At 40.8% G+C, this 16174-nt stretch overlaps 1 protein-coding gene across 15 annotated transcripts in view; it reads left to right on the forward strand.

The window, feature by feature from the left end:
- The first annotated feature begins 7033 nt into the window (after nt 1-7033).
- The window catches only part of LOC307036608 (protocadherin Fat 3-like), a 144551-nt gene continuing 135410 nt past the window's right edge, over nt 7034-16174 (forward strand). For all 15 annotated transcript variants that reach the window (XR_013807405.1, XR_013807406.1, XM_079677064.1 and 12 more), the window contains exon 1: nt 7034-10356. Coding sequence is in view for 13 of the 15 variants with exons in the window: in XM_079677064.1 (XP_079533190.1) it covers nt 7047-10356 (3310 nt within the window). In the remaining 2 variants the exon portion in view is untranslated. The remainder of the gene's footprint in view (nt 10357-16174) is intronic.

Here is a 16174-nt window from a genome sequence, read left to right on the forward strand (position 1 = left end):
AGACCGCTAGGGGTACGTTGGGGTACTGGATTTAAAAAAAACTAAAAAACGTTAATAAAAAAAATACCATGCATGATTACAAAAATAATCTTACTACAATAAGTTAAATAGAAAACACAATTTTATATAAAATATTCCTAAAACCACCAAGGGGGTCCTCATATAAACATGTCGAATTTGTAGGGATGTAACGATACCAAAAACTCACGGTACGATAATATCGCGATAAAAAGTCCACGGTACGATATTTATCGCTATATTGAAAAATAAAGAAAAAAAATGTTTTTAAGTTGAATTTTTTATTTTTTTTAATGAAATAATAAATCTGATTTGTACAGCATTTTAGTAGGATAGCAGTATTTTAAAGTGTCAACAATATAATAATCAGACCCTGCAATAGAATAAATCAAGTCTCACTTTAGTTTTTCATGTAACCCAACTCTAACTCACTCACTCAGCATCATCAAGGTTATCTTTTAGGAATATGAGCATATCCACATTTCCAGGTAGAAGCTGGGATGTTTGGGCATTTACAATATCCCCTGCTGTGGAAAAAACTCTCTCGCTTGGTACTGATGTTGCTGGGACAGAGAGATGCTTTGGCCATGGGTGACAGCAGTGGGTAAAACTGTGCATTGTCTCTCCACCACTTCAAAAACAATACAGTTTTTGCCAAGAAAGTGAGGCTTATTGACAGAGCGAGATATAAATATACTGTTGGTACTTGTCAATGTCTCTAGGTATATACATGTAGCCCTGTAAATACGATGTCCTTTTGTGTTATCTGTTGTTTTATGTTCATGTTGTAACCTACTTGCTGCCATGTTGGACAGGTCTCGCTTGAAAAAGAGATCAATGATCTCAATGGGACCATCTGGTTGAATAAAGGTTGAAAAAGTATTTAAAAAAAAAAAATATTAAAAAAAAAAATTATTTAAAAAAAAACGCGGTAGATTTTGTCAGTCTCACGACGGTATTGAGACATTTATTTACCGCGATATTCGATATATCGTTACATCCCTACAAATTTGTGTATTGTATTTTATAGTTTTGCAAAATATGATTTTGTTCATTGGTTTGTTAAACAGATATTACTTCAGTTGAAAAACCCTTTGGAAAAATCAGTTTAATTTTTTTTTCGTTAAGTAATTTTTTTTCATACATAAAATGAAAATATCCTTAGTTTGGTGTAATGCCTGCATGAAGGAGTTAATAAATCACACACTGTAGGAACATCACTATATTGGAATTATTTGCAAAGGCTTTTTCGATTAAAAAATGTCGGGGTCGGTCAGGGGGTAGGCCTACTTGGCTGAGGAGGTACATTACTGCAAAAAGTTTGAGAAGCACTGCTCTAGTAGATAGTCCTTGTGAACACTGTCTCTGATCTCAATTCTAGTATCTAAAGGGGAGAGCCACGTACCATGTACATGTGGTGCACGTCAACGCACCGCACACTGCCCTACAACCAGCCCTCAGAGCAAACTGCTACATATGGGGACAGGAATATCTCTGATGGCCACAAGTATGTGTTTGTTTGTGTTTCTATATGTGTGGTGTCAAACATAGCACAGAACACTTTTCCCAGACGCGTGTTTACGGTTCCTCCAAATTTGGAAGCCTCCCGGGTAATGTTGGATTGTATCAATTGAAAATAATAGCCGGCTGAATTCAATCTGCACAGTTGTAACAGCAGTGTTCCCGCAAGCTACTACAGTCTAATGAGCATTTTCCAGACATATGCCATTTCTTCCAGCAAACACGTAATAAGAAGCACCATAAGGGAGTAAATGGACTTTGACTTGTTGGTTGATCTTGCCGGTTACGTTTTAAGCAATCTTTAAGACTTAGCTCGAAGACATTTTGGGGTACACAGTAGTCATTTGGCAGTTAAGGCTCTGATGTTAGGCCAATGGGGTTTTATGCAAATGTAACATCCACTACAAATACACATAAGACAAAGGGTGATCAAGTTTGATTTTCCCACATCTGTTTATCAGGAAAACACAAAAATGCAATGAAATAAAGATATTTGTTCTTCAATGTAAACCCCAATAATCTGGTAAATGTCCCAAAAAAACGAGATCTAATTGAAAACAAATGCCAGTCCCGTTGCTCTAGAAATACACATTCTTTGCAGCACCTTTAAACCTTGGAGAGAATAAGATTTTTAGCAGTACCTGTGGCTATAAAATGACTGACCCTAATGGAAATAAGAAAGTGCTAGCACTTGAAGAGTAGGGGAGAGTGGGGTAAGTAGGGCCAATTTTTGCTTAAAGTGCCTTTAAAGCAAGGGGATTACAGTAATGCCTCCAACTAAAATATGTACATATAGTTTAGGATGTTGTGCATCCCTGGGAACAATCACTTCGGATCTTAAATAAACTGTTTGAGAAATATAGCTTTAGAAAAAAAAGTGGTTTTGTGGCACAACTTGCCCCCGGTGCGGGGTAAGTTGTGCCATTAGAGACAATACACTGGGGTAAATTGTGCCATTGATAATTGAAGTAAAACAGATCATTTTAATCTCACAAACAATAATGCTATATAAAAGCAAGACAAATTCAATACAAAATTATTTATTTAATGTTTATTTAAAGTTGTAACAACATCAAAGGCCACTTTTCTATAACAAGGCCTATGAACACCTAACATCCTACTTGTCCAATGCTGCAGGGAAATATGAACTTCTGTTCCCTTCTGGTTGTACCACCAAGTTTTGTGGTGTGGCCAATTTGCTTAAACAAGGCCTAGCGCCACATGAACACATACTCAGAACAAAATTACAATTCCAAAACGAGCACCTAATCATCTGCAAATCATCTGCATCTGAATCTCTTCACAGATTCGGCCTACTACTGAACATCCCACTTGTCAATGCTGCGGGGGAATGTGGACTTATACTCCCTTCTGGCTGTACCACCAAGTTTTTGTGGTGTGGGTAGTTTCTTGAGCACATCACCTCTAGGGATGACTCCTTCATCATTTTCTCTAAATGTGAAGATGGGGTTTCCATCAACAGACCTCTTACAACTTTGCTTCAGAAGCTTTGCACTGATCTCGTAACCTTCAACATTCTCCACCAATCCAACATAGTTATAGGATTTGGATTTTTTACCTGCAAACTTCACAATGACAACGTCACCAGCAGACAGATCCTTGTCACCATCATCATCATCATCACTGGACATCTGAACTCTCATAATGAGTGGCATCGCTAAGTGGAATCGGAAAGTCACTCTCTTCTGAGTTACTGGAGAGCACTTTCTTTTTGGGCTTGGTTGGTTTTGACCCTTTCAGAGCCCCCTTCTTATTTCCACTCCTTTTCTTCTTTTCAGCCCGTTCCTTTTCTCTGCTGTGTGTCTTCTCCAGGCCATCTTCTGCCTCATCATTGGTGGTGGAGCTTTCTTCTGAGCTACTGTACACAGCTGTTTTTTTCTTGGTTTTGGTTTGATTTGCAGCTTTCAGAGCCCTTTTCTTCTCTCTTTCATTCTTTTTCTTTTCCTGTTCAGCCTTTTTATCTTCTTTTTCTTTGTGGGCCTTCTCCAACTCCATCTTCTCAGGTGTGTCGGTCACGATTTTTGTTTTCACTTTCTTTCTTACAATTTTTTTTTCTTTATGTGGCTTTTGGCAAGGGAAGAAGACGTATGGTCTTCCCCTGTTGCACCTCTTTCAGTGCTCTTTCCAACTCCTCAAGAGGAGTTGAAACCCTGTCTGTCTTCCTTTTGTATTTGCGTGGCATGATGGATTTTGGTCTAAAATTAAGAATGTCACATAGTTTTAGTGATCAAATGTAAGAATACAATGTACAATAACAATAAAATACAATAAAGTAATATATAGTAAATAATCATAAGTTTTGGGTAAGTTGTGCCCAACTTACCCCAGGCCCTTTGGCACAAATCACCCCAAGCCCACCATTTTGAAAAAAATGCATCCCCCAGCTGTTTTGAGCTAGCATCATGCTAACTGTATAGACTCATGGTGTAGCTTACTAAAGCACTAAAACATGTGTGAACTGTTTTCAAAGTTCTCTAGATTGTTCAAACACAGCAATCAAAAAACCTTGATCATAGAAATGTTACTTTGGAGGGCAAAAAAATGTTTTTTGAACTTAAATGTGCTTACCTCTCAAGCCATTTGTCTCTCTTCTTTGCAGGATGATTGAAATGGATGCCTCTTCAAAAATATGTGGTCACATGACCAACTTCTTCTATGGTTTTCTAGATAACAGGGGTGGCACTACTTGCCCCTTGGCACAAATTACCCCACTCTCACCTACCATCCTTTGCAGCATGGATATAAAGGCCAATGACCTAAATTATTTTCAATCCAAGACATATAGAGCATGTGTTATGTTTTTGATTGAATAGTGAAAAACTGAACAAAATCACAAAGTGGATTCAGTGTTTCCCCTAGGATGGAGTCATAGTAGCGGTGCTAAGGCACGTGGGCCTAGCATAATGTGAGCGCGGAGCGCGTGGAATTTTTTAGTGTGTGCGCGTGCGAAGTGCGCCCCGCCAATTTGTTTCTATGTGTCAGCACAAGAAAGGCTCTTGAGGCCTAGTACCAGGGCCAGTTCTAGACAATGTGCTGCCCTAGGTGAGATTTTAGGCGAAATTTTATAGGCTATGTAAAGAATAAATGAAAAATCTCTACAAAAGACAAATACACTACAAAAACAGAAAGTTATTGACATAGGTAATAGGCGTCAAAATGGCTTCAAATGTATTCAGTATTGTATGAACATGTTTGAATTGGGGGGTGGACGTCACATCCTCTAGGGGGGTCCGGGGAAAAAAATGTTTTGAACATTTTACAGTAAAATGCTTCAATCTGGTGCACTTTGAGCACACAATTACTAGAGACCTGATCTAGGGGGCACAACTCTAAAACGCCCATATGAAAAAGATCGGTTTACATTTTAATAATCAAATAAGTATGTGAACATATATCAATAACCTACCATAGCCAATAACAAATAAATGTAGCTTATTTTATTTTTGTTGTTCATTCATATCTTATTTGATCTAGTTAACATTTATTTATTTATGCATATTTTTGTATCTCTCCAACTTTAAACGATATTTTTGGTTGACTGTCCTATAGTATAGATGGAAATAAGTGTTTACATAATTTGTGGCCAAAACGTTTGAGACCCACTGAGATAACTTAGACCAAAATTAACTAATGATGTAAACACTCAGAGAGTCCTTTACCTCACTGAGCCTCTCAGTCTGACAGGAGAGCTCTCCTCCACCCTGGTTGTAGAAACATCTACTTCTTATATCCGTTAGCGCAGCTAGCACCAGATTCTAATAACAACAGCGCCAGTACCGGTGCACCCTCTTCTTTGCTCGCTCTCTCGCTACCACGCTCGCACTTTGGCTGTGAGCTGCGGGCGCCTGATAAGCCAACATCCCCCACTTTCATCACTTACAGCGCCCACCGTACAGGGCAAATTAAACGTGTAACCGGGGTGAAAAGGGTGTTACATTTACTTAATTATGAATGTTGTTACATCAAGGCCGAACATTTGGATGAGCGCCAACGGTCAAAAAGGTTTTTTCCCTCCCAGAGCTACCAGCGCAGCGCCCCTCCAGATCTGTCGCCCTAGGCGACCGCCTTTGTCGCCTATGCCAGAAATTGGCCCTGCCTAGTATATACAGTGGCAATATCTCAAGATTTAGCAAAAATATACCTTTGTTGAACATACAGTAACACAAATACTACAAATCCACATAACAAACAATCAATTTATTTATTTATTTTTGGTACCTGGCTGGCGCCCCCTATCAGCGGCGCTCATATTTCAGCAGCGGCGCTGCGCCGCCACTATTTGTATATAGGGGAAACACTAGTGTTTTTGCATCATTACTGTGCCTCCCCGCTGGCTCTAGATTTTCAAAGGAGAGTTGTACTGACCCAGATGACTGAAACTGTTCTCAGAGACTCCCAGTAGGAAAGTCCTCGAAATCCCCACAGTGCCAAAGCCCCACATCCACCCCCGCTGACTGAAGTTGACAATAAGATGACAGTTTAAGGTCAGACGAAAACTGAAGTATCTTTTTTGGCATTTCACTCGTTTGGGTTCTAGCCTTTCTTCCCTGAATGACTGTTGAATTGCAGGCTCAGGCATCGGTTTGCATTGTTTCAGATACGGTGGTTTTTGGTCACACTTTCAGAGCCAAACTTTTGTTTATCTTCAGTTAGAGGTTAAGACTGGATCAGTTCCTGTTTGAAACAAAACAAGTGTGCACTCTTGCAGGAGCTGTGTGCATGTAATTGTAAAGTTGAAATGTGTAGATATCGCTCTTCACTTCAGCAGTGTGTTATTATCTGCATACTCACACACAGTCTGCCTATTCCCGCCCCATCCCTATGTGGTGGAAAGTGCAGAGTCATCAACATGTAGACCACTGTGGCCACAACATGGCTTTTACTGGATCAGGCTTTTCTCCCAAAATGGCACATATTTGTGGCTGCTTGTTTTCAGAGCACATTTATTTTCTTCCTGAAAAAGAGAACACAATCTCAATACAGCAGCTACTTGAGTTCCATTTCAAAAACATAACTGGTTTGCGTCTCGAGATATTACATGGTTTTAAAATACAGAGCTGCAGTTTTCATGTATTTCAGGATACGGGTTATGATAGGGTCATGGCACGACGGTCCATAATTGTTCCCTTTGCACTTTCTTTTTAGTGTTTGTTTTGGTGATGTTACACTGCTCTTCCTAGCCATACAATTATTTTGTTCCTTCTCAAACCACCGCTTGCTTTTCTGAAACTTGCAATTGACTGTTGACACTTATCTTAGTGTCCAGAGGCCACACAAGGATGATGTCAGCCTTCATTTTGGTTGCCTGGTAACTGTAGACCCCCCTCCCCCCCACTTCCCCTCCCTACTTCCAATCAATGTCGATAGTCCAATGGACAAGAAAAGGGTAAAATAAGTAGCCTGTTAATATGTTATGTCCTTGTTCCTCCGTGTTGCTAACCTTTTTCCCCCTGTTTCTGTCTCCCTCAGGATGAAGTGATGATGGGATGGTTGTGAATATGGGCCAGAGGGCAGGCATGCGAGCCCCTCTCCTTGGCCTGGTCCTGTTGCTGCCGTTGCTGCTTTTCAAGCCACCACCCTGCTGCGGCCAGAATACCCAGGGGGGCCTTCAGGATGGACCTCACTTTGGCTTCACTCAGGCTGTCTACCACGCTATGGTTTACGAAAACTCAGCAGCACGCACCTATACCATGAGTAAAGTTAAAATGGGCATCCACCTGGCCCAGCGCTCCTGGGATGTGCGTTACAGAATCACTTCTGGTGATGACGAAGGGTTTTTCAAGGCAGAGGAGTATGTGCTGGGAGACTTCTGCTTCTTACGCATGAGGACTAAAGGTGGCAACGCAGCAATCTTGAACAGAGAGATTCAGGATAATTATGTATTGACGGTAAAGGCGTCTGTCAAGGGGGAACCCCTCCTTGAGACCTGGACTAAAGTCAGTATCCAGGTCATGGATATGAATGACTTGCGACCCTTGTTCTCACCCACCACTTACTCCGTCACTATTGCAGAAAGCACTCCTCTCAGGACTAGCATAGCACAAGTTACTGCCACAGATGCAGACATTGGCTCCAACGGGGAGTTTTACTATTTTTTCAAGGATAAAATGGAGCTGTTTGCCGTACACCCAACCAGTGGAGTGGTTTCTCTCAGTGGAAAGCTCAATATTGATGAGCAGAACCGCTACGACTTAGAAATCCTAGCTGTGGACCGCGGCATGAAGCTCTATGGAAATAATGGGGTCAGCAGCACAGCCAAGCTTTTCGTCCACGTAGAGCGTGTGAATGAGCATGCCCCTGTCATGAATGTTGTCATCCATAGCCCCTCGTGGCTTGATAAAAACCCTGTGTATGCCATGGTCACTGTTGAGGACCTAGATGAAGGTTTAAATGGGGAAGTAGACTCAGTGGTCATTGTTGGTGGAGACCCTTTAGAGCAGTTTTTCATAGAAAGGTTTGTGGAGGGTGAGTTTGCCATCAAGGCCTCTGAGTCAGTAAATTGGGAGACTTACTCTTATGGCTGTAACCTGACTTTGCAGGCTAAAGATAAAGGAGTCCCACAGAAGTTCTCTGCCGTCAAGGTTGTTCACATTATGGTCAAGAAACGGCAGACAGTGGAAGCTACTTTTGAGAAAGAGTTGTACGATGTAAGCCTCAGTCAAATTTCACCACCAGGAACAACCGTAGAGGCTGTTAAAATCAAGCCAGAGCCCGATGATGCAGAATATATCCTGACACCTTCTGCAGACTCAGCCTTTTTTCAAATGAACACCCTAACAGGTGTAATCTCCACTACTCACTGGTTCACTCAGCTGACCCAGGATGTCTTTAATCTTGAGGTAATGGAAATAGATAGTGAGCTCAAAGTTAAAGTGAGGGTTAATATTGAGGATGCCAATGACAACATACCAACATTTGATCAGTCTTCTTATGAGGTTTTGGTAAATGAAAGTGTACTAGTTGGAACCAATGTATTAACAGTCTCCGCAATGGATGTGGATAAAGGAGAAAATGGATACATTACTTACAGCATTTCCAGCCTTCAGCCATTACCCTTCAAGATCAATCAGTTTTCTGGTATCATCAGCACCACTAAAGAGTTGGACTTTGAATCTTCATCAGAGAGCTATGTGTTTGTTGTCAGAGCCTCTGACTGGGGGTCCCCTTACAGGCGAGAGAGTGAAGTAAATGTAACGATCCACCTGGAAAATGTAAATGACAACCGGCCATTGTTTGAGAAGGTCGCATGCCAGGGGGTGATTTCCAGGGATTTCCCAGTGAGTGATGTGATAACCACAATGTCTGCCATTGATATCGATGAGTTGGAGCTAGTAAAATACAAGATAATTTCAGGGAATGAATGGGGGTACTTTGACCTCAACGCAGATTCAGGGGTCCTCTCATTGCAACATTCCCTCGACGCAGCCAGTCCAAAGAATGGTCTGTTTAATCTCAAAATAACTGCTACTGATGGCGAGAACTTTTCTGATCCTATGTTTGTTAACATCTCGGTATCTCATGGGAAATCTCCTCCCAAAAGTTTAAATTGCAGAGAGACAAGGGTAGCCCAAAAGTTAGCAGAAAAGTTACTCAAAAAGTCAAAAGCTAGCATGAAGCCCAAAATCGAGGAAGGATTTATTGACCTTTTCTCTGTCAATCGGCAAACACCCCAATTCGACAAAGCTTTTCCGACAGATATTGCTGTGCGGGAAGACCTAATAATAGGTTCCAGTGTTTTTAAGGTCAATGCATATGATGGGGACACAGGTTTCAATGGTCAGATTCTATTCTCTATTTCAGATGGAAACACTGACAACTGTTTCAACATCGACATGGTGACTGGTCTTATCAGTGTCTTCTTGCCTATGGACAGAGAAAAAAGGGATCGATATCTCCTCAACCTTACTATTTATGACCTTGGCCTGCCACAGAAAACTGCCTGGCGTTTGCTTACTGTTTACATTGACGATGATAATGATAATGCACCCCAATTTTTGCAAGAAGGAGGCTATACAATTGTCATACCTGAGAATACTGCTATAGGAACGGATATCATCCAGGTTGAGGCCACTGACAAAGATCTTGGACCCAATGGGGAGATTGTGTACTCTGTTTTGTCCAGCACCACCCAGTTTGGTATCAACTCTACTAACGGGATAGTGTATGTTGCTGGCCAACTCGACAGGGAGTTTGTTCCGGTATTCAACCTAAAGATTGAGGCCCGGGACAAGTCAGAGAAAGGGAGCCAGAAGTTTTCAGCGACCACTTTAAAAGTAATATTAGAGGATGTGAATGACTGTCCCCCACTATTCATCCCCAATGTCTACAAAGCCAGGGCTCTAGAGGATCTTCCAGTAGGAACTGTTGTGGCCTGGTTAGACACCCAGGACCCAGATCTGGGGTTGGGAGGCCAGGTCCGTTACTCACTAGCCAACGATTATAATGAATGGTTTGAGGTAGACAGGGCCAGCGGGGCTATTCGACTGACAAAAGAGCTGGACTATGAGACTCGGCAGTTCTACAACCTTACTGTGAAGGCCAAAGACAAGGGAAGGCCTGTTTCTCTTCTTTCTGTCACCTCTGTGGAGGTAGAGGTCCTAGATGTGAACGAAAACCTCTATGCTCCATACTTTTCCCACTTTGCCTTGACGGTTTCAGTTAAAGAGAATGCCCGGATTGGAACTACCTTACTTCAAGTCACAGCCGAAGATGAGGACACTGGCAGAGATGGAGAAATCCAGTACTCCATTCGTGATGGGAGTGGGCTTGGACGATTTGCCATTGATGAAGAGACAGGTACGTTCATTCTTTAAATGTCATATGAATCATGTTTTTAATAAGTATTGCACTGGGGTCTTCACATATATATGTGTTACATATGTGTACTTTTCTAACTGTAACAGTTGGATGTTAAGGTACTTGTTAGTTTTTTTCTTTACAGTAAGTCTCAAGGCTCTATGTCCAGAAAGGTGACACTGCACTTGACTGATATTATGTCAAAGATACATGCTCTAAATGTAGGGGTGCAATGGTCGATATGTTACGAAATACAAAATATGCAGAACAATGCAATTCAAATTAAATATGACGTCATTATGGCTTATGGTTCAAATAAGCATTAATATATCTCAGCATAAAAAAAGCTTTTATTTATTTGAATCACTGATTTACCACACAGCGAGCATTCTTAGTGACCCAAATCAAACACATCAAAGATGTTGCAAAACAACAGGTGCATGTTGAGTCTCAGGAGCAAAGAGAGACAGAGTAGCTGAGTGGACTGGTGATGCTATGCATTGAGAATGAATGAGCAGAGAAAAACAACCTGAACTTGAGGTTCAATTTGCATAATGTGTGTAACTCAGTGAACAGGGAAGGATGCCCACATCGGCATTGCCTTGAAACCCAGCCTTTTGCTTTAATGTGTGTATATTTGGGTTGTGTATTTGTTTGTGAAGTGTATTTGTTTGTGAAGTTTATACATATCATGTTGGCTTCCTTGGCCAAGCTTCATTTGGCTGTTAAAGTGGCAACACATTTATTTGCTTTAGTTTAATGCTTGTCTATGGCTCTATACCTTCATTTTAAGTCATACTGTGGTCAATAGTCCACGTTTTGTCTTGGTCTTTTCTGGTAAACTAACTTAAGTGAGAAAGGTGAACATACAGTATATTTATATTGGATAATCAGTTGTATTCACACTTATTTCACTAGTTTATACATTGACATGTTAAATAAAATTGCTCTTTATTTTGTACCTCAAGGGTGCTCTTTGATGGAATACTTAAATATAAAACATTATCACCACCATCTGGGAAATTTGAAGCCAAAGCAGATTTGTTGTTTTGGCTTCAATTGTCCATGCCTTTACGTTGTATTCACTGGTTTTATATAGTGACTTTGGTGTTCATATGTTTAAAACTCTATACTATACCATATACACCATCCCACCAAACCAACATCTTGCCTTACAAAAGACTACTTGCTAGACTATAGCAGCAGCACACTACATCCTGTTGCATCCATCTAGCCAAGTGTATCACTGTGACACGTTCAAGTCATGGCCAGTGAAATTGACTGAGGACAAAATACCTAGCCACTCAACTCCCTCCCCACCTCCCTCCCTTTTGCCAGCCCAGGCTGAATCCCTCACCTGTCCCCGATTGAAAGACTGAAGGTGGCCAATAGGAAATGTTTGGCTTATTATATATCTAACACACACACACACACACACACACACACACACACACACACACACACACACACACACACACACACACACACACACACACACACACACACACACACACACACACACACACACACACACACACACACACACACACACACACACACACACACACACACACACACACACACACACACACACACACACACACAGTCTTTAACCCAGCGTGGTTGTCCCAAGGTGATGAACAGGAGCAGAGTGGGGGGGAGGATTTATGGCCCTTGTTAGGCTAGCCTTGGCAAGGCCCATAAATCAACCCCAAGCTGCTAAGAAACACTACAAACACAATTACAACTTACAGATAATTACTCTGGCCTTCACACACACTCATATGTGCACACACTCTCAAACAGGGGCGCCACCAGGGATTTTGGGCCCCATGAAAATATATCACATTGGGCCCCACCACCAGGCACAGGCCACGCCAACCAAGCACAATTGCTGTAACCACACCTCCAGAACCCAACCGACTCATTTATGCTTTAAATAACTCTACCTGTACAGGCTTGCATATATCTTGTAGTCCAATACTAACTGCAAAATATTTACTGACACTGAGCGGTGAAAATATAACACTGTGCAGACGTGCAACATTCTGCTGCAGTAGAATTCACTATTTTATATAACACTAACATTCCTGACAATAGACCTCAATAGTAATCTTTTATGGTGTACATGCATTTTTAATAACATTTTTGAATGGAATATTTATAAATCAAAATAAATATAACTTAAATATACATGACCTCTTAAATTAAAATAAAGTGAACATTAACACCAATATTATCATTTATAAAATGCTATAACAAAAACAAAAAAAATAACATAAGCAGCAGATTTGTTAATTAAATATACATACCAACTACAAGAGCCCAGCGCCTAGCCTTCTTACAGGCAAAGTCACTGATCGAGTCCTTGAAGTCCAGCTTTCTAGCCAACTGGCTTTCAATGGACAGCATGACAAGACTGCAAAGCCTTATCGGGGGACAGGGCTGCGGAGCCTAAAGATAGATCTGTTGGTCCTGGCACCAGGGGGAGGGACAACTGATTTAGTATGAATAGCTGCTAAAAATGTACCTGCATTTATTAAATGTCAGCTAAAAGAGCAGTGAAATTAAAAACCTCAGCATTTTCTGTGAAGATATTAACAGTACTTAATGTCAGCAAAACATTACAATTATTATTTACAATGGACTAAGCTTAGACTAACTACTCAGACTAATTTCCACGACTCATAGACCACACCCACCTTTTCTTTTGAAAAACTGGGTGACATACTGTCGCCCTTTACTCCCTCTCTCTTGTCTTTCTCTCCTTTCTTTTCTTTTTTGAAAGCCTGACTTTGTTAGTCGTTGAGACATGTACACACGTAAGTACTAGCATCCCTCCTCACATGCTTTCTCACTCTGCCAGCAGCGTTTGGAGGCAGGACCAAACCATTACATGTAAATAGAAGGGGGGTGTACAGAGGCTTTGGATAATTGACTTTTGGAAGAAAAAAAGTGAAATTAATTGTAAGCTTAGTGATTACATCATCAATATAACGTTATATTATTGTTAATTGTTGATGATTGATGAAAGGTTACTTAAACATTTTTTCTTAATGTTCTACAAATGTTTGGGGACCCTGTCAGTCACGGGCCCTAATAATCGTCCTAACTTTTCACCCCCTTACGGCGCCCCTGCTCACAAACGCACTCACACCCTGACCACTGACCAGCTCTGTAAACCATAATGTTGAACATTTATGTTAATGAAAAAATCAAAACTTGTTAATAGGGGCGGGGCTTGGTAGGACAGGGTGGAGCAAGCAAGTGAAAACCACCATGGCACTGTGTGAAAGGCTACAATAGCTGTCAATCAGACAAACAATCCTCAACCTCATTCAAAATGACCGATGATGTAACCACATCACATTTCACTTAAAATAATTCGACCTTGCATAATATTTGCGCAGATAAAAAAAAGCTAGCAACGTAACACTGATTGGTACTTAACGATGTGCAGGGCCGTTTCCAGGATTTCCTAAATACCGAGGTCCAAATATGTTAGGGGGGTTCGGGGGACACCCCCTGAGATTTTGGGGATTTTCATGATCTAGTTAGGTGCTTTTTAAGTCCTGTGGGGCGTCACACATTGGATAATATATTGATTTGAAACCATGTCAGTGGGCTGACAATGTCAGCATAAATTATTTTTGAAAGTTTAATACATACAAATCAGCTGATTGTTACTATTAATGATCTGAACATGCAGAAGAGGCTAAAATGATCACAAAACATTGTCAACATTCATTTCCCATGTCTCTCTCCTTTCCATAAACTGCAGCCTCTCTTCTATCTTCTTGAGTCTCTCTGTCTTCTTCCTGTTCATTACTCTCTCTGTCCTCTACTAATTCTTTGTTCAATCTCTCCCTCGTTGTTCACTTTTTGCTCCTCCTCACTTGTCGCTCCTGCCAGTGAGTTAAAAGCAATTCAGCCATTTAGTTCATTTCACTTGTTTGTTTGCATTCTTTTTGTCATTTAAATCTGTTTTGTTTGATTCTCAAAAGAGAACAAAGATATAAGCAAATTGTGTTTTATACAATTGTATGTTATTATGAAATCATCCCTGCAATAGATATATGTTGTTTTAAAATTATGCCTATTGTAAATTAAGACTATTGTTATATATATATATATATACCGTATATATATATATATACCGTATATATATATATATATAAATAGACAGATAGATGGATAGATGGGGTTATACATTATTTTGTGTGACTGTACCTGCAGTTCCTCCCTGACTTCCATCACTTTCTCTCTCTCTCTTTCTCTCTCTCGCTCTCTCTCTCTCTCTCTCTCTCTCGCTCTCTCCCTCTCTCTCTCTCTCTCTCTGCCTGTCCTGTCTCTTCCTTACCAAAGCTGAGCTTCGACTGACGTAGTCTTTTCATTATATCTGAGAAGGTGTAAAAAGAAAACAATACAATGTAATATCTCCATTGTTTTACTCAAATTGAAATGAAAGAAAAGCATTACAACGTTTGTTAAAAGGTAATCCTTCTGACATTGGATGAATGGAATTAACATTAGCTCTCTAGCTAGTTTATTCACGCAATTTAAACCAAAGTATAGCCTATAGCTGCAATATAAGTTAGTGTGCATGTTGTCGGACGTCCACTGACTAACGTAGAGCGTTCACACAGGATCTGCTGGTCATGTCCTGATGAACAGAAACACAAGCAGCCCGCTGGACTCAGATCTCTAGATACTTCATCACTCCTCCGCTGCTCCGGTTCAAGTCCGGGCTGCGGTGGTTTGTTGATACATGTCGTCTTCTTCTGTTTGCTTTAATCGAGGCTACGTAGTTATGCAGCGCCCCCATCGGCAGCAAATGGAAGTACTACAAAGAACCCTGTTTAGTGCAATTATTTCACAAGTTTTGTATACACAGCTCGAAAAATATTACCGAGGTCCGGACCTCGGTGACCTCAATGGTAGATACGGCCATGATGATGTGTATTTAGCCTGATATCCAAAGCAGACCGAGCACATTATAACAACATCTCGGTAATTGATAGTCCTGCATACCAATTTAAGATTTGACTGGCTTCTATATAGCCTTGGCTGGTAGAATGTGCTTCTTCTTATTGGCCAGCTGAAAGAAAGATGGTTTAGAATTGTATACCATCTGGAACGGGGAGGAAATGTAGTGAAGTGTTGCCGTTTTTGAAAACTTAAGGATGTTAAACACCAAAAGCAGGATTCAGACCTGCATTTGCCTCTTTATAAACTCTAGGCACTTTATTTTCCTAACCCCAAGTTGCCTATCCATAACCATACTGTAATTGCATTACAACAGATACTGTAGAATGCAGACATTTAAACATATTAATCGCTAGACAGGGTTTTGCAGATATATGCAATATTGGTGTACTTCTTGGATGATTCGATTTTGGCAGGAGATGATAGGATCTCTGGATTATCCCTTAGTCTGCATGCCTAGAAAGGAACGGGGAGATACAAATCTGTCATTCACAGTTTTTGTGATGTTTTTTGTCTGTGTAAGAATCAGCACAGTTTTGCCGATGGTGATGAACAGGTCTCTGTGTGAGCCTTGAAAGTGCACAGGGTAGGTCTTGTCCAAGGATCGGCTATAGTTCTGGAGGTTTAATGGGTTGGTGGTTCGATCCCTAGCCCCAGAAGTCAATATGTCGATGTTAGGCAAAAACTCAAATGTAAATTGCTCCCAATGTGTAACGGTGTCTGTTGTGTGTGAACGTTAGTCTCCTTGTTAGGCACCTCTGTATGTTATCTGTGTGAACAGGTGAATGCTATCTTGGATATGTAAAAGCACTTTAAGGGGTTGAAAAGAGTA

The sequence above is a fragment of the Notothenia rossii genome (genome assembly GCF_949606895.1).
Source record: "Notothenia rossii genome assembly, chromosome: 4".
Lineage (NCBI taxonomy): Eukaryota > Metazoa > Chordata > Actinopteri > Perciformes > Nototheniidae > Notothenia > Notothenia rossii.